The sequence below is a fragment of the Haemorhous mexicanus genome, chromosome 2 (genome assembly GCF_027477595.1).
Source record: "Haemorhous mexicanus isolate bHaeMex1 chromosome 2, bHaeMex1.pri, whole genome shotgun sequence".
Lineage (NCBI taxonomy): Eukaryota > Metazoa > Chordata > Aves > Passeriformes > Fringillidae > Haemorhous > Haemorhous mexicanus.
The window spans coordinates 32,434,929-32,453,854 of NC_082342.1; the positions used below are offsets into that span (position 1 = coordinate 32,434,929).

Here is an 18,926-nt window from a genome sequence, read left to right on the forward strand (position 1 = left end):
CATGTACCCTCCCCCCATATATGTATTTATTTAAAAATAATGTGCATGTACTGCTGTACTAAAATATTGTGTACAATATCAAACATGCACCAAAATAGAAAATAAACAAGGATGAGATAAAGATGAAATAAACATAATTTTAAAAAGAATTTTTTTATTTATTAACGGAACAAAAAAATTTGTTTTCACTAAAATAGTAATATTCTTTACTTTCAACATCCTAATGCTTTGTGACACAGGGAGTCTAAGGTCTGGTTCCATGTTTAATTATTTTGATACTTGGTCTAAAATGAATATCTCACAAAGACACATAGATCCAAATGCAAGAAATGTATCGTTGGCTGTGCTGGCTAAATCATGATGCTATTTTTTCAATCCCACCTACCACATATGCAAAGATTTTTATTAAAATTTGGGTAGTAAATTTTCATCCTCCCTGATGTCAATCATTTGTTGTTGCAAAATAATCATAAGATGTTGAATTTTTAAATTTTTAACAAGTGGGTTCAAAACCCACTGAAAATCATTATCTTGAAGATTTTTTGAAAGGTAGAAATTTCTGTTTTCAAGTTTTTTGAGTATATATAAAGTGACAGGTTTTGTAGCTAAGACATTTACATTGTATTTGGCAACAGATTCACAAAACCTCCACAAGTTTCTTTTGAAAAGCAGTTTCTCACCCACTGTTAGAACATCACTTTCACCTTGAAGTACATTAAGTATGTTTACTTTTTCAAAAATAACTGCTAGGTAGCAACCTACTGACAGGCACTTGTCATCACAGAAAAGATCAGCAAAATTAGAACACATGCCTTTTTGTAAAAGAAAAAGGTGCAACTGGACTTTAAATTCTATTCTTCTCTAAAGTTGCTATCAGATAACCAGCAAATGCCTATAGGATTTTCATGGCCATTTCCCATCTTGTTATGAAGTATTGTGAAAATTCTACTCTTTCAGGGTCTTGTTTTTATTAAATGAACCACATCAACAACATCCTGCAGCACTTTGTGCGTGTCTGGCTCCCATCTCTTTGCTGCAATAGCTCACCTGTGAACACTGCAGTGCATGGATTCCAGGTGTAGTGGTGCCTAGGTAACCTTAACCCCCAATTCTTCTCTTATTTTGCTCCACCAGTTTTTACATGTGCAGAGCTCTTCCATAAAACATTTATTATTAAAGAAGTAATTTACTGTTGAGAATACAGCGTCTGTAGTAGATATTCCTTTCAGTGTCTCACAGAAAGAAGTTCTGCATTTCACTATTGAAACAGAATCTGGAAAATACCATCATCTGAGGCATTTTAGAAACATCTGTCCTCCAATCCAGCTGCACAGGAAACCTCTCCTACTGTGTAATTTGTACAGACTCTTGTTTCTTCAAACCTTAAGCAATGTCTGCTATGCATCTTCCAGCAGTGTTTACTGATGAAGGAACACATTTTTAGCTTGCTGCCCTATTGCTTTCTGTGTACAATCACAGCCAGTTTTACATTTTATGGCAGGAAGAACAAGTGTTTCCCCTGTGGTGTGTGGCATTTTCTCTTTTGCTGCAAAGCAAGAGATTTCAAAGGAGGCTTCTCTACACATTCGTCACTAGGTTCAGTGAAATTTTGTGCGGTATTGGATTGAATGTCACACGGCTTGAAACATCACTCAGAAAACTGTAGAGGTTTGTCTTCATGCTCTGGATGCCTAGATTTGAAATGTCTTGCTAATTCTGATGGCTTCATACCCTCATTACTTAACTTCTCAAAGCACAATACACACACAGGGTAAAGTTCATCGTTAACAACAGCAGATGTAAATTCATATTTAAAATAACCTTTGATAATTTTAATCTTTTTTTATCCAACTTCCTCTCAGATCTGATTTGCTGGCCATTGTTTGTACCTCATAATGGGACTGAATAAGGGCCTGTGCTAGAAGTGCCAGCTCTGCCATTTCTTGTCATTTCTCTGTGCTCACATTATTAGTATTATCTTCAGTCCATAGCCTCTTTGCAGGAACCTTTAAAAGCCACTTTTCCAATTTGTGAGGATCAGTTTCGTTAACACTAGATAATATAATCCATAAATCCACTTAATCCAGTGTGGGCACACATCTATTGCAATTCATTGCAATATGCTGAAAGAGAATAAATTATTGAAGGCACCATGGTGCCTCTACACCTCATGCACTGCATGTGACAAGTGGCCATGTGACATATTAGGGCACCACTGCCAGTAGCAATACTTCATATTAGTGAAGTTTAAGCTATTTACTTTTTTATATTAAAAAATTAGAAATTCTGGTATTTCCTTCCCACACCCAGCAGATCACCTTGTGCACCCCCTGGGGTATGAACACCCCAATTTGGAGACCACTGCTCTAGAGAGCCTTCTCCTCTCGCCTCCAGAAAGTGGACAACATGTGGAAAAAAGACTTTCACAGATGCTGGGGAGGTTGAAAACACTAAAGGTAAGTGTCTCTGTCCAAAGTAAATGTCACATCAAAATATGGTGCAGGAGAGGGGCAGAGGAGAAGAGGACTAGGCGGGAGAGGATTTTGGTACCTGAGGAAAAGGAAACAGAACAGCCACTTGCCTCCAAGTGGTGTCCCAAAGCAGCAGCCAACACCCACAGCACACCCCACAGTCAGGACATCCGTGTAATAATAGGGCTGCTACTGGTGAAAGAGACAAAGAGAGACAGACAAACAGAAGAAAGAAGGAAAGAAAACAGAGAGTGAGTAACAAAATTGGCAGGCATGACTGCATGATGTCACCCAGTTCTGTCTCCAGTCTCAGAGGTATAGCTATGTTTATCTTACTTCTCCCTCCTGGATGGCTTCAAAATATTGAAAAGGCAAGACCTGGCACGGGACAGGCATATACCTGGAATCACACATTCAAGAAACATGAAGAAGGCAGCACCTCATTTTCCTTTGAAACATACACATTTCTGTCACTGTGGAAGAAATGTCTCCTGGAAAATCCTCCAGAGGGTTGAAGGAGCATAAGTAGGTTTCACTCCATCTTTTACTTTGCCAGGGAATCTCAGGATGCACATGTGCCACGGAATGCCTCAAAAAACCTACCCTGTGATTCAGTGTGCACAAGGCACATGCATGTCCAGAGCAGAGTGTGGACTGATGCTGAAGGTTCTTCCATGCTGGGTAGGTGAGTGGGTGACAGATCACCCAGGCAAGCATTGTGCTGTCCTGGCAAAAATGGTCATAAAAATAAAAAACTAATTGGAAAGTATAAAAGAGAGAGTCTTTCTAAGAGACTGGGTACCATTTCCTTGTCAAGGGCTAAACTGGCTTTTCAAATCCATCCTCTTTAATACACAGGGTGGTATTTACCTGCAACAACACCAAGAAGTTACAGACCAGGGCAATATGAAGTAAAACTGCAAGCTATATCGTGGACCAAGCTGAAGATTACGTGACCACTAGGTAATGGAAATCACATTTGGCAATTTGGTGTAAACCCAAAGAGGAACTAGGGCTGCAGAAACTATGGTAACTTTCTGTTTGTTCCCATAATACAGTGTTATCACAGACTCACATCAAGCTTTAATCCTGTGTTTCTGAATGCTTCTCTATGTCTCTGTTCAGAACTGGGCTAACTGCAAGGTTAGATCAAGGGTAATGGGATCAGGGTGCTCAGGATCAGGCTGCTAGGGCAGCTCTGAATACCTTCAAGGGCAGCAATTCCCCAGCATCTCTTGACACCTGTGCCACCCTGAGCCACCTTTGGGACAAGGGGAGAAATTCTTTTCATGTGTAGATGGAATTTCCCTCGTTGCAAGTTTTGCCTGCTGTCTCTTTGTCCTTTCACTGTCCTCTGAGGAGACTTTGGCTATTTTGTCTGACAAAGGCAGCAGTTACATCAGTCCCTGTTTAGCCTTCTGTTTTCTTCTCTAGCATCTCCCGGTCATCTAGGTATGATGCATCCTGAGAGTCTCTGAATCTCTGAGATTATCTTAATTCCAGGTACAAAGAAAGAAACAAGAATTATAGACTTCTGCGGAGATTTTTTGCTTTATTTTTTTTACCATTAAGACAGATACCATTCTCCTGTATACTTCCAATGGTTCCACATGACTGTGGTCTGACCCTTGGTTCTGAAACTGCTTTCTCTCAAGGCTTTTGGCAGACTGACAAATTTTGCCTTGAAGCCTCGGGCTTCAGCTCAGGCTGTCTACATCTCGCTGGACTGCCCACATATGCACAGTTCTCAGTGTCTGTCTTGCTTAGCCTGATTTTCTTTCTGGCATCTTTTCTCAAGTTATCAACTGAAGAATTTCTCATCTGTAGCTGACAAACTATGCTCCTTCCTTAATTTTTTTTTTTTAATAGCCAACCAGAGTAAAGATCATTTAATTGCCATTTAATAGCCAACCAGAAAAGATCATTTAATAGCCAACCAGAGTAAAGTATTACTGCTTATGCAAGACCATGTTGCATTTGTCAGCTCAGTCATCCATTTGAAGACTAACAGGAAAGAAGTGCATGGAAGAACTAAAGCCATTTTAGAAAAAACATAGCATTTAAAAACTCCTTACACTTCTGGGCACAATAACCATGTGAAGAAGTTCAGGGCAGCACACGGGAAGAGGGGGAAGTGAAATGAAAGACAAATTATTTATTGATATGTTTCCACTGCTTTAGGAAGAGGCCTCTGTATCATGTGCCTCTGTTTAAGGAAATTCAGTGAATCAGAAGAGTAGTACAAATGCATGGGAGAGACATAAATTTCCAAATTTTTCCTCCAAGTGGGATCATGGAAACTTGTGAAGGGACCACTGCAGTTGTCTCCCAGCTCAGACAGGTGTTAGTTCTGTTAATTCCAAGGCTAGGTCAGGTTCTTGTCCAGGTGAGTCTTGCACATTTCTAAGGGTGGAATTTCCCTGAACACTCTGAACACCTATGCCAGTGCTGGACCACCTTTGGGAGAAAAGAACGTAATTTCCTTTAACTGAGTCAAAATTTCCCTCATTGCAAGTTGTGCCTGTGGCCTCTTGCAAGGTTGGCTTTTTTTTACTTCTGTTCTCTACTTGGTCCTTATTGACTTTCTGGATAGCCCTTGGTACTCTTCAGGTGGAAGAATGTTAATGGCTGGCAGGGACGGATCACTTAAATAGGTGTCCCTTTTTCTGTAACTTTCCCTTCCTTTTGCTTCACCAGTTACACGTGAACAGAAAGAACTTGTGTTGCTGCAGTGGAGAGGTATCTGTGGAGAACCTTTCATGAGAGCAGGAAGTCTCACAGCAAGAGGTCAAAGGAACTGTACATTAAATGTCACATATAGGAAGACACTTGCCTCCAAGAGGAGCCTTGAAGCAACATCCGACTCCAACTGCGCAAGCCGGCACCAGGAGGTCGAGCTGCCTATGCACATTCTGGAACAGGGAGTGCAGCCAGAGACGGGCATGCTGGGGTTAGAGGGAGCAAAGCCACGGGGTTAGGACCCAGAACAATGAAAAAGCAACAGCCAGCAGCACAGTCAGCCATTGCTATTACAACTAGCAGGCTCTACACACTTTAGTGCAGTCTTTAGTACTGTCAGCTGGTCTCCAGCAGTGACATCTGCTCCTTGTGCACAGACAGGATCTACTCAAGGAGAACAGCACCTCCAGCTGTATTACACAGTCACTTTCTGCTAAGAGCCTGCACATAAAGGAGTTCCTACATTTATCTATATGTGCAGTTAATAGATTTTTTTGTACAACCAGTCAATATGGTGATCAGCCTGCAGAGGCTGTTTGGCGATAGCAAAAGCAGAGATGGTGTCAGTGTCTATAATTAGCAATGCTGTATAAATTTGGCTTAAAGACAAATTGATCTTTGTCTGCAGCTACTTTTTTATACAGTCAATGATCAACAGCGCAAAGGCATCAATCACAAGATTGAAAACTTGTCAAACACATACTCCTAACCAGTCTCTGTGTAATTTCTGGGCAACACTGGTGGTCCTGCACAGTTATTTGGACTGTGTGCCTGGCTTCGCACTACTTTTGTTCAGCCTGTATTTTACTGCTCTAAGCAGTACAGTAAACATCAATCTGTGTGTTTCCCCTGGGTTCCATGGCCTACCTATACTATGCTGGGTGTCTCAGGAGCTCAGCCTGTGGAAGAACTGTGTGCAGAGATGTGTGCCTTACCTCATACACCCCACAGAAGATCGACATGAACTTGCTGAGTACCACAGCACAGATACTGGCAATATGCACAAAAGGACCCTGCAAGAGAAGAGGAGGAGAACATTAGAGAGGGTTGCCCTCTGGTTACTGACAACCATTACTGCAGGCCTCATAACTTCTCTGCCATCTCAGCCAGTAATAGAACCATTAAGGTTAGAAATTACCTCTGAGATCATTGAATCAAACCTTTAATGCAGCATCACTGTGTTCACCACTAAACCATGTCCCCAGGTGCCACAGCGAGGCAGCTTTTGAACTCTTCCAGGGATATTGATTCCACCACTGGCCTTTTCAATGCCTGACCACCATCTCATTGAAGAATTTTTTCCTAATATCCCATCTAAACCTTGCCTCGTGCAACTTGAAGCCATTTCATCTTGTCTTGTCACTGGTTACCTGGGAGAATTGACTGATTCCCACCTGGCTACAACCTCCTGTCAGGGAGTTTTAGAGAGTGAGAAGGTCTCCCCTGAGGGTCCTTTCCTCCAGATTAAGCAACCCCATTTCCCTCAGCCGCTCCTCATAAGATTTGTGCTTTAGACTCTCCAATCTTCCTCAGTTCTCCTATCTTCATTTATTTTTTTTCCCTCTCAAAGACTACCTGACTTGAGTTCTTTGATGTTTCCTGTATCATGTCTTTGAAAGTGGAAGGAAAATGGCCAGCAAAAGATAGGTGCTGCTGGAAGGAGCAGAGCTTTGAGAAGAGGAATGGTGGTGAAAGTAAGAAAACATTTATAGATTCTTCTTTCACAGACAACTCCCACCTTCCAGACCATGGTCACTACTGCACACAGAATCAGCAATATTTACCTCTTTCCCCACAGGCATGCCACTTCCAAGCCCAGCTGTGAGGGCCACAACTTTGGCCACAAAAGCTTTGAGAGTGAGATACTCCTTGAGGACCACTCCCCTCATAATGGTCTTGAGCTCTGGGATCCCAGACCCTGAAAACAACAGCAGAGCCAGGGATGAACAAACGGAACAAGAAAAACGGAACAAGAAAATGGAACAAGAAAAACGAGACAGACAGAAACAGATCTTGCCCTGCCTTCTGCCCTCACCAACAGCCTGCGGAGACACGAAGTGGCAGAAGCTGGCTGCAAACAGAATCAGGCTTAGTGGGACGGCCACCCACACGGCGTACTGCAGGGGGACATTGGGGTGCAGCGCTCCGTACATCCACTTGTAGGCTGCAACACACAAACAGAGAGCCCGTCAGTGCCCACAGCTGCTCCAAACAGGATGGCAGACATCAGAGGATCACACTCTTGCTAAATGTGCCCATGCTAAATCTCTTTCAGAAATGGTAACCTCATGCTCCTTTTCTAAGACAAGCCCTGTTTTGAGTACAAGTTCCCCAATAAAGCAGGCAATCTTCAGGGATGGATAGAAGACACTATTAATACCTGTGCACAAGTGTGGCATAAAAAGAGGCATGTTGCATGCAGCTGTGAGGACAAATCACTGTGCAGTGTCTTCATTTGGCAGTCTGAGGGTCTTATGTGGGTTCTGAAGGACAATAAAATGGTCCACCAACCATTTCTTCATAAAAAACTAGTTTAAAAGCCCTGATTGTGATTTCCCTTCTAGAGCAGCAGAATGGAAGCTGTGCCAGCAGCTATTAGAACAGCAGTGGTACCGTTGCTCAGCCAGGTACAAGTTGAGCTGAGAATCCAAACTGAACTGTGGCTCTTCTGCATCTTCCCTGCCTGAGCTGGCTCCCCACACAGGCTCAGTAGAGGCTGAGACTTGGCAGGGGAAAAAGAACCCCAAAGGACTCAGCTGCAGGGAGTATAAAGGACAGGAACCCTCAGAGTAGATTATAACAAACACCTAGTAGATGGGGAAGCTCTGGAGGGAGGAACACCAGCCTGAAGGAATGCTGGGAGCTTTGAGGAATTGCAGCAGCCAAGAGGAAAAAGTTGATATATGTGTGGGCCAGTCAGGACTGGGACATGAGGGTAAGGACAAAGGAACAGTGCAGTTAACAGGATGTGGCAGTGGGTGGGGTGCTTGTATGTGCACACTGAGATGGAGGCTGAAAGATCTTGTAATTTTTGTAGCTGGCAAAGGGAGACAGACCACAGGAAAAATGTAGGGAAGGGATATAAGACAGGGAATAGGAGATCTTTGTGAAAAGGGCAAAAGGAGAGGGCACTGTATGCCCAGGTGGCAAAAAAAAAAAAAATCAGGGCATTGTATAAGTAAAAATTGGAAAGAACAAAATCTAGGTAAAAAGCAGAAACAGTGCCAGGAGGGCATCTAAGAGCCCCTTCCCCCATTCTTAATATTCCTAATACCCATGTTCGTAATATTCTTGGGGAGAAAGGGAAGCAGTATAACAGGAAAAGCCACAGTAACACTTCCCTGTGCTCCTGCATATTTAAAGTAACAGAAAGAAAAGGGATTCAAAATAATTGTTTGTCTTTGACTCATCATAGACATATCTCTTGTTTCTGCCCACTTAGTTCCAAAATTTCCTCTGCCATTCCTTTAAAGAACCTCTCCCTAGCCAACATTTACTACATTGCCAGAACTTCAAACTTCCCAAGCAGCGAGGGTTGAGGATGGGACAATGATGCTAAAGGAGGAGCAACAGGGGTCACTGAGCTTTGTAACACATTCCTATCATTTACTGGCTGCTTTTGCAACACCTGAATGGGACCCACCCTGTACGGTCTTTGCACTGGCATAATCCACTCCCCAGCTCACCAACGCCATGACCAGACCCAACAGAACCAAGAAAATCCAGTCCTCTCCAAGCTTCTTGGTAACATATTTCTGGATGCGTTTAGCACAGTCTGTGGAGGGAAGAAGGAACCAGAAAAACTGAGTGAACATAGATGAAACTGTGTCTGTCTCTCTTGTGCTGAGAACTGACTAAAACAAGGATTTATTTGGAGGCAGCATGGGCTTCATGTTGAAGGACTGATACCTATCTCTCTCTCACACAGTTCTGAAACATCTAATGTAGTTTAAAAAACATTTAAAAAAAAAAGGGGGGGTGTACAGGACAAACAGGGTAGAATTTAACATCTTGTACATTAGCAGCAAAAGTCAGATACGAGGAGGTCCTTTTCCTCCCATTACAGACCTCTGTTGTGGAAAAAATTATTTACTTGGGACTGTTTTTTCTTATTCCAAACATATCTTTTCTAGGATGAAAGCTCATATAGAAAAGGTTTTTCAACCCAATGAGATTAGATTCCTTTTCCTTCCCTCTCTGCTTCTCCCCAGTCACAATTGCATAAATCCCATCTCTCTTGCTGGCCTACTCAATATCTGGTAATAGGGAATGAAACATGAATGGTCCCTACCTTGACATTTGGAATAGTGCTCTTCTTTGATCTGTACTTGACTGTCACGTTTCAGGGGTCTTCCATTGTTCCTTTGGGCCTGTTTCTTCAGTAGTGCGGCTGCCTCCTTGTCTGAAATGTTATCTGTTATCCGGTCTGTGTATCGGCCATACAGCTAGAGCAGCAGAAAACAAGAGGGATCACAAGGAAAAGGCAAGGCAAATGTTCCTTCACAAATAGCATTAAGGATGACAAGGCAGATCTACCAACAGTCTGAGGTACAGACCCAAATGTACCAAGCAGGGAAACTGAGACACAGAAACCCTAAGACTGATGCTGCTCATTTTTTTTTTTCTTCTTTTTCTTTCTAGTTTCTTCTTTCCAATCTCTCCAAAACATTTTCACCCCCTTTTTGGGAGTACAAGATATGATCACAGAATATTCGTAATTGTCTAATGCCCTGGGGGGAAAAATGGCTGAGAGATTGAACATTAAGAGACAGCATTTGAGCAATAAGAGACGGCTTCCTGAAGGTACAAAAGAAGGTCAAAGTAGTTCACATGAGGCTGCCATCCTTAGGGCTGTCTCATAGATTTCAGCAGCACTGTAAAACATCTCTGAAGGTTTTGAGAGGCATTACACTCTCAAACAGGCTGCAGGAATGTCCTGCATCTGTTCCTCCTGCTGCCAAGGAATGCTTAACAGGGCACACAGCCACTGGTGCTGCTAGTGGAGGAAAAGAAGCAGCATCATCTCAAAAATATCACAGGCTGCTGCACACCTCCAACCATTATTTACCCAACTCAGCATTTTAAGTCCCCCTGCATCTCCAATTCCTCTGAAATTCCTAATTGCTTAAGCCACTCTGTTTCTTCAGAAACTAAACTTGAAAAGCAGTTGGTTTTATGCAGTTCACAACCAGCTGCATGTGCTTACCAAGGACATTTCTTACACAGGTGTACACTAAACTGGGCAGTTGTGCTGTCTTGTCAACATCTTAAGGGAGCCTGAAGAACCCTGACTGTGCCCCGTGTTTGTTTACCAGATTCTCTGAAGAGCAGCTATCCCACCTCACTGTTTCAGAGAATAGGTGGGGAAGGTGTGCATTTGAGAAGCAGAGAATAAGCTCCTTGTCCTTGCATGTCCTTCAGTGAACCAGGTTTGGCTTTACTTTGGACCAGGTCACCACCTGATGCACTTCCCACCTGTGACAAGGTGACCCTTTGCTCCCTCCCCAGCACAACGTCTGCTTCTCTGAGATTTTCTGAGTGGCAGCAGGAGAATGAGCCATGTTTTGATCAGCCAAATCAGACACTTAAGCTGGAGAATGACAGGACATATGACAGAGATAAAGCACTACCACACACTTAGGAGACATTTCTATTTGACAGTTCCTGCCTCTTCCTTTCAAGGTAACAAAAGAGATGTTCCTGCTCCCTTGAGATAAAATAGATACAGAGACTCACAGAAACATTTACACTGGAAGGCACCTCTGAAGGTTTCTAGTCCAAGCCTCTGCCCACAGCCTGCAAACTCCAAAGCCAGGTAAACCAGATTAGGCTGCTCAAGACCTTCTCTGGGCAACTCCTAAACAACTACAGGAGTGGAAATTAACCACCTTCTCTGAGCACCTGTTTCAGTGCTTTACCAGTTAGTATTTCAACATAACAAACATGACGGAAGGTCCTAAGTATTTTATTTATTTGTACAAATTCCTCAAGAGATACTTGAGCCATGTGCTATAGCTCCCTATGGAAATCCTAGTGGATTTTTTTTTTTTCTTCACAGAACTCCTATATATGCTTTTTTAAATCATCCTGTTCTAAAGATGGCTCACCTGCTGCCTCCTAAATAGATTGATCCTGTCTGAACAGCTGAAAGCATTCTTCCATTCATACCTGTATTGGATGCTATACAAATTTAATGCAATTATTAACCACATGATCAATAATTGCATTAAACCAACACATTCTAAGTAAATTAAGCAGAGCCTTTTCAAGGAATAATAGCCATGCTGTGACCCCCTTAGAACAGACGGGACAGTGAAACATCAGGCTGAAGAATTTCATCTACAGGGTAACTGCCATGTACGAATTCAATCCTGACTAGCAAACAGCTAATTTTTTCTTTTACTGTGTCTTTCAGACAGAAATGCCAAATACTAGCAGATTTCAGACAAATGCATCTTCATATCACCTCAGCCAGTGTTTCATTGCTGTTAAATGGTCATGAGAGATGGGTTTATGTCAAATACAACTTAAACCCATGTCAAGTATGAGATTCAAATTAGAATCTTCCATCTGCCAGATGGAACAGCATGACAGTAAAATAGTATGGATGCTGAAAGTCCTCATATGGTATCTGAGTTCATTGCTTCTGCCTGGCTGTAAAATGGTGCATTTGGGATATGGGGAAAAAAAGGAGTTCGTCCACAGACATAAAAAAGAAACTGCTGTCCTGGCAAAACAGGTAGTCTCAACACATTTAAAGAATGCTTCACACATGTGCTTTGCTTCTCCAGGATTCTGGAAGTATCTAAAACGGTAGGAAATTGTGGGACAGAGAAAGAATCCAGAAATCAGAGGATGACCTTACAGCAAAATTGGGTTAAGAAAGAAATATCCACCCACTAGAAGATGTAAAACCAAAAATATAACACAGTACGAGTCTGACTGTTCCTTCTTCTGTTGCTCCTTCTCTAACACGAGGAACACAGGGTTTCTGAGCACCAGAAAAAATGCAGACAATTTTGTAAGTTCTCAATTACCACCTAATGGTTGAACCAGAAAAGGTACTATCATGCCTACTTGGCTAAATGCTGAGGGAGAGCACTAAAATGGTGCAAAAACAGATGAAGGTATAAATACCACTCAGGATAGATGGGAGAAACATACATTACCCCCAAAAAAACCAATCAAACAAAAACAAACAAACCAAAACAACCCCAAAAAATAAACCACAACCAAACCATCCAGGGAGAAAGCACAACAAGGCAAAGTTTGTTTTCAGAGATGAAGCATTTATCTATGCAAAAGATCTTTTGTCTTTCCGAAAATTGGGGAAATTTCATTGTTTGAGGAACAAAGGAAAAGCTGCACAGAATCTCAGGGGAAAAAATACATCACAATCTCAAGACTTTTCTGGGAGCTATTTTCTGAGGGGTCAGCACCTGTATAAAACTGCCCTCCTCCCACAGCCCAAAGCCCAAGCTCTTTCCCATACCATTCAGACTGAACAATTCTTTCCCCACAGAATACTCCAGTCCTGAAATCCCTTTCCCCAGCTCTGCCAGTGCATCCTGTTTATGATTTGCTGCTCCCAGCCACTGAGGCAGCCTTAGCCTGTACTTCCTTTCCCTCTCACTTCTGCCTTGTAGCCATTCTGGTATTGCTAAAATTCTCTTCCTTAGGTGATTTTTTTTTCTGATGCATCACCAAGGAGAAGCTGTGTCTGACGTCAAAGGCGAAACCTCCCCAAATGCAGCACATACACAAATTTAAATGTCTGTAAAACATCTCAGTCCACTGCTTAGACATAGAGCCAATAAGGCACATGTAAGGGACAGGGAACAGCAACAAAATAAGTTGCTCCTGAAGAAAAGGTGGCAAAGAGGAAATCTAACAGCAGTGCCACTACCTAAAGGGAGAGAGGGGTTGGAGGGAAACATCAGAGCAAGATATCTCAGAGGGGCACAGAGATGGAAATAAGGGAAAAAGCACAGCTTGCAAGAAAGGAAAGCCCCTGCAAAGGAACACATGTTCCCATCCAGCCCCACTTGAGGGTAGTTCAGCACAGGAGCAGGTGCTCAGTGGGGCTGGGGAATCTTCAGTGTTGCAGATGCTCAGAACATGCCTGGAAAAGGCTCTGGACAATGTGATCTACCTTTGGAGTCAGCCCTGCTGTGAGTAGGGGCATGGGCTGGAGAGCTCCAGAGGCCCCCCCCACCTGCCTCTCTCTGTGAGCCTGTTATTCTGCATTGCTGCATTGCCTGATTTCTCAGTGCATGTCCCTCCCACTACCCCCATCTGTGTATTGCTGAGTGAGTTCCCTGCCAGGAGCACCCTTTCTATAGTCACAAATAGCACAGCTTTTAAATACTTCACCAGCTGTAACTGCTTTCTCATGCAGAAGTAAAACAATACAAAATCCTACAGTGTAAGATAACGTATATTTTTAACAAGGTATATTACATAATCTGTTATATATGTACTATCTCTTATATTAATTGTCAAAAATCATTATTATTATTATTAGCATCATCATCATCATCCTACTACTATTATGTTATTATCTATTAACCACTATATGGTTTCTGACTATCAATTATCTGAAGGTCCAAGGCCAAGGACCAAGATTTCACTATTTTGGGGCCTGTGTAAACTAAACCAAATCACATGTACAAGAGAAGGCAACAGCTAGCAGAAAAAGGAGCTCAACAAAATCAAAATCTCTGTAAAATGTTTTTTCAAATGACAGTGGGGAAGGAAATCTTAATGCTTACTCTCTGTGGAAATGTATGAAAACATGTGTAAGGGGTTGTTTTTCATGCTAATTTCATGATAATAAGTGTGCATGTTTGTACAAAGTACACATGCATATTTATAATTTATTTGCATGTGCATGAATGACCAGCAAAATATACACATCCACAGCAAACCTGGCTTAGCCAGAATATACTTGCATGCAAAGTTCCATGATAAATGTACATGCACTGGTGTACATGACTGCTTATATAAAATATTTTTAGGACATATTTTTCAATAAACTGTAAATACAGCTGTCTGGTTTTTAGATTACAAATTGCCTTCACGAATGCATGCTTGCTTGGGTATGTTTCTGCCTGAAGATATGCATGGAAATGGGTTTGATGGCCTTCTTGTTTGTATGTGAGATCATCTATCTATCTATCTGCATGCCCAGACCATCAGGCCTCTGGAACTGAGCACAGAGACACTCTGGTGTCAGGGAGCAAGAGCACAGAGCTGGTGGTGTTGCCTCACTGTGTCATCTGTGCCTACTGAAGAATGGTTTTAGGTGTGTGGGACTGGCATACCTGCTGGATCTGTGTGAGCTGGGATGCTCCTGGGCATGGATGTGCATTACTGGAGAAAGAGATTGCATCTGGCAGCTCCCCACACCCCAGCTCACTCCTGGTTCATGGCAGACACACAAAGGTGCATTTCCTTCATCCACCTCGCTCTCCAGTCCCATTTGCTCCCCATGGGGCAGGCATCACCCCAGTGGAGCTCAGCCTCAGGTGGGCACCCACACCTCTCCACCCCCTCCCACCCCCCTGCTCACCCTCTTAGCGTGGCTGCTGCAGCCAAAGCTCTGTATTGTGTTGGTGTAAATAAAGCCTAAACTGCTCCAGTCAGACCTCTGTCCATCTGGGCTGCTGCTTCAAATAAGCCAGTGGGGTGGTTTTGGAAGACTTTAGTGGAGGAGACATGCAAAATCTCAGATGTTGTAGGCAGTTTCAGAAGAGAAATTCCTGAATATGGCCATGGAACTGATTCTCTGATCTTTGGCAATGTGACATACAACTATCCTCATTGGGATGCTTATCTACTGGAAGAGATTTCCTTGGTGGCAAATGTGCCTGTTTTCCTATCACTGAATCATGTAAGTCATTAGGAGACAATTAGTGCAATCTCCTTCATTCCCCAATCATTCACCATCCATGTAAGAGGATTTGTATTCATTTAAGGAGAAACATCCACTTTATGAATTTCACATTCACATGCTCTCTTCCTCATAATTTGACTGGATCCCTCATTGCACCAAAGTTGTCTTAGATCAGCTTAATCAGAACAGAGTGGTAGGAAATAAAACACCAGGACTCTGCTGTAAACCCTCCCCTTTGCAGGAGGCTGTCCCAAAAGAAGAGGTAAGGAACATACAATGCATAATGAACAAAAAACCATAAGCAGAGTACATCTATGTCCTGGACATTTTTCTGAACCAGGGCCTTTACGAACCAGAGCAAGAGTCAGGTCAAGCTCAAGGGTTAGAAAATCCTCACTTACAGTTCCACTAAGAGTTATCAAAAATACCAATCTACATGCATGGATCTATGACCATGAAGGGCTTTATGGTCAGAGAAAAGTCACAAGAGAGCTTTACTTCATCTACACAGCTGTACAGATACCCCTGTACATACATCACTGCTCTCTTTGGTTTTACTCACTCCTGTGCTTTACTCAACATCACTACACAGTCTGAAGGCAGCTGCAGCTTCTCTTTGCCTTTACAAACACATTAATGCTCTGGTTAATTTTCCCCATCCCAGCTTGCCCATTCCAGGTCTCGTTGCATCCGTGGCAGGTGACAATGACCTCTGACTTGAATTACTGGTGGCAGCCTTGGTGCAAGCACAGCCATGAAGCCCGGCCTGGAGTCAACAAGCGAAGGGGAGAGCTGCTGGCACTGGGGATGGACAGGGATGTGTGCTCCGGGAACCCCAGAGCCCCAGGGAGACCTGTGCTGCCACAAACCATCCCCTTGTCCGGCCCTACCTGTGGGTAGCTGAGGGAGCTCTCCGGGGAGCGCAGGTCGTCCCCTGTGGGCCCGGCCTCGTGTCCCGCCTCCAGGGGAATCCCGTAGCGGGTGCACTTCTCAAAGCAGACATAGTCGTACTGCGGTGTGCCCCCCCACAAAGCTGGCTTCCAGCTGGCCTCCTGCATCTTGCTCTCTGAGCTCTCCACTCCTCCACTCCTCCTCAGGCTCCTCTGGGACCGAGCTGCTGCTCTGGGCCTTACCTAGAAGCACCTCGTGTTGTGGCAGAGAGCACGGCCTCCGCATTCTCTGCTGATCCTTGCTTTCTCTCTCTCCTCAGACCACTCCAACTTGTCCTGTTCCTGCACTCTCTTTCCCTCCTCCTCCTCCTCCTTGTGCCTCTCTCACTTTCTTCCCTTCCTGCCCAAAGGGTTCAACTATATTTATAGCAACCTTCCTCTGCCACATGATTCCCCGGTGCCGTGTCTGATCTCAGCAGAAGGCAGTAACGCTGCTGGGATTGAATATCAGGTGTGAGCAAGAGGGGAACTCCTGAAGGAGAGGGAGGGGGCAGGGGGAAGGAGGTGGTGTGACAGAGCTACGAGCACACAGACAGAAAGCAGAGAGGAGAAAGCAGAAATTATTATCCAGGATATCTCTTCTTTCACAGCTCTGCATCCCACGCACTCTGTTTGCAATGAGAACAAAGGCCAGTGGGCTTCCTCATTTTCTCCCCACACACCAGGTGCCCTAAAGACTGAGCAACAATCATAAAGAAGCCAGCAGCTATGGTGAGATGGAATGAGATGGGTGTTCCCTCAGTGTCCCAAGACAATTTTTCTAAGCATACGGTTCACAGCAGCAAGCCCTAATGGAGAAGTCAGGCATCCCTGTAAACTGCTGAACATTACAGTCTAATCTCAGCCTTCCCAGGTGCTCCTATGGGGAATACTTTGCACTTCAAAGCACGTCACCAAACTGCTCTGTGGGTACTCAATTATAGGTGTATGCAGAAATTTAATTCTTCTTGATGCTCACTTTTCCACAGACTAGAGCATTCAACAGCTTCTCCTCTCCACTCTGCCACTTGTTTCTCAGCCAGGGAGAGAAGCAACAAGCTCAGCCAACACCAGTGAGCTACCAGCCAGCAACAGGAATGAGAAGCATGTTAAAGCAGCTTGGCCTAGAGACACCTCCCAGTACTGTCAGTGTGCTGCCTGGAACCATATTTCTTCTGAGGGCTATTAATTAGGGAGGAGCAGAGAGTTCAAGGTCCCAGAAACTGTATACGAGAAAAAAAGCCCTCACATGCCAAGCTACTCATGCTGAGTAAGAGATTTGCTGGCAGGATGGGGTAGAGAGAAGGGCAAAACACCTTTTTTTGGGCCCAGAACAGTGGTCTCATTATTTCATTTGAAAGACTCCTGTAAAACATTTCTTCTTTTGTTTTTTTTTTTAGTCTGCATGGCCCTCAAGAGTAAGGTAGAAAGAAAGTCTCCATGAGGAAGACAATTTCTTGCGCAAGCCACCTTCTCCATGTTCCTGCTGAGATATGGATATCCATTAGCAGTAATATCCACATGGATAAGGTTAGTGTGTACAACCTACGACTGGTATCAGGCCAGGCAAGCACTGAATATTTTCAAAAGCAATATTAGTGCTGCCCCAAAATTTACAGGCTCTCCAGTTTCATTCTCACCAGCACTCACTTTAGTGTCAGCAAGCACTATCTTCTGGAGAAAGGCTGTGTCCCATTGGCAGGACAAAACTTGAAATGAATCACCTTAAAGAGTTTCTAAGTGACTGTGTCTAGGAAATCAGAGAAAAACATTTGGTTGCCCTTACAGGTTACCGTCAGAAAGGAATTAATTTCTCCCAACCTACTGAGATGCTTTTGGAAGGCCATTGTTATTATGGCTTATATAAAAAATGATGCATAGCACATACTATATGGTGTATAAAATACAAAAAATGTCTAAAATATAAGGTAGGTAATGTATAGGAAGCCTAAAAACTGAACACAGTAGAGCCCAGCAAACATCAAAGCTGTAATACAGCAGCAGATCTTCAGCCACTATTATATGTACTGGAGGACAACACTCATCAGAGCCACTGCAGAAAACTAATGAGAACCTTTAGCTGAAAGGGCACTCTTCCAGCTCTTGTTTTTCAAGAGACATAAGAATGGCACATTAAAAATTGCTGCAGTATAAAAATGAACCCTCTACTTGCCAGCTAATCAAACTGTACTGCCTGTCTTGCATGATACTGTTGTGGAATTTCCACGGAAAACAATGATATAATAATAGCTCAAAATAGGACAATTCTACCCTGAAAGGCTTTTTCCAAGAACTGTTCCTCTCAGCTTCCAAACTGGCCCCAGCCTCACTCACCTCATCAATAAAAGCATGAAGGACTCCAAGGCCAACCAAATGACTCCAGATGCTACTTGAAAAAGAAACCTTTACTATCCTCACTAGGAAGACGTCCTACAAACCCCCTGAGCCCCCACTCGTGCTTCCCACAGTGTAACACACCTCAGCCAGTGCATGGCTGTGCTGCAACTACACAGCTGATCCTGAGCAATCACTGTGTGCATGGGGGCACCTATGCAGTAGGGAAGACCTATCTCATCTGTAGCTAAGAACCTCATACTCAACTAATTCCCACTTCTCACCAAACAGCATCTCTGCATCTAGTCTCTGTACCCAGATATTGTCTAACAAGGAAACAACTGAGAACTGAAATTCATCATTTCAGTGCTTGACAAAATATATGCAATCTGTAGAAATTCTGGATTTATGTCACAATATTTCCTGTGTCCTGAACACTAGTCTTACCATGCTACAGAACTTATAAATCAACCTATTTCCCTTTGGAGGTGAAAGTGCTTTGTCAGCTCTCTGGAAATTATTAACAATCCTTGCTATTTCACAAGGTACCAATAATCT

At 43.3% G+C, this 18,926-nt stretch overlaps 1 protein-coding gene across 3 annotated transcripts in view; it reads right to left on the reverse strand.

The window, feature by feature from the left end:
• Nucleotides 1-18,926, reverse strand: part of CLCN1 (chloride voltage-gated channel 1) — a 59,767-nt gene that overhangs the window by 20,686 nt on the left and 20,155 nt on the right. For 2 of the 3 annotated variants that reach the window (XM_059838263.1, XM_059838262.1), the window contains 6 exons: nt 9,502-9,655; nt 8,854-8,985; nt 7,246-7,374; nt 6,995-7,128; nt 6,146-6,223; nt 2,582-2,660 (listed from right to left, as the gene is read on the reverse strand). In XM_059838263.1, coding sequence (XP_059694246.1) covers nt 2,582-2,660; nt 6,146-6,223; nt 6,995-7,128; nt 7,246-7,374; nt 8,854-8,985; nt 9,502-9,655 — 706 coding nt within the window. Of the gene's footprint in view, nt 1-2,581; nt 2,661-6,145; nt 6,224-6,994; nt 7,129-7,245; nt 7,375-8,853; nt 8,986-9,501; nt 9,656-16,238; nt 16,379-18,926 lie in introns of those variants that run through there. The other variant, XM_059838264.1, reaches the window with a different exon arrangement.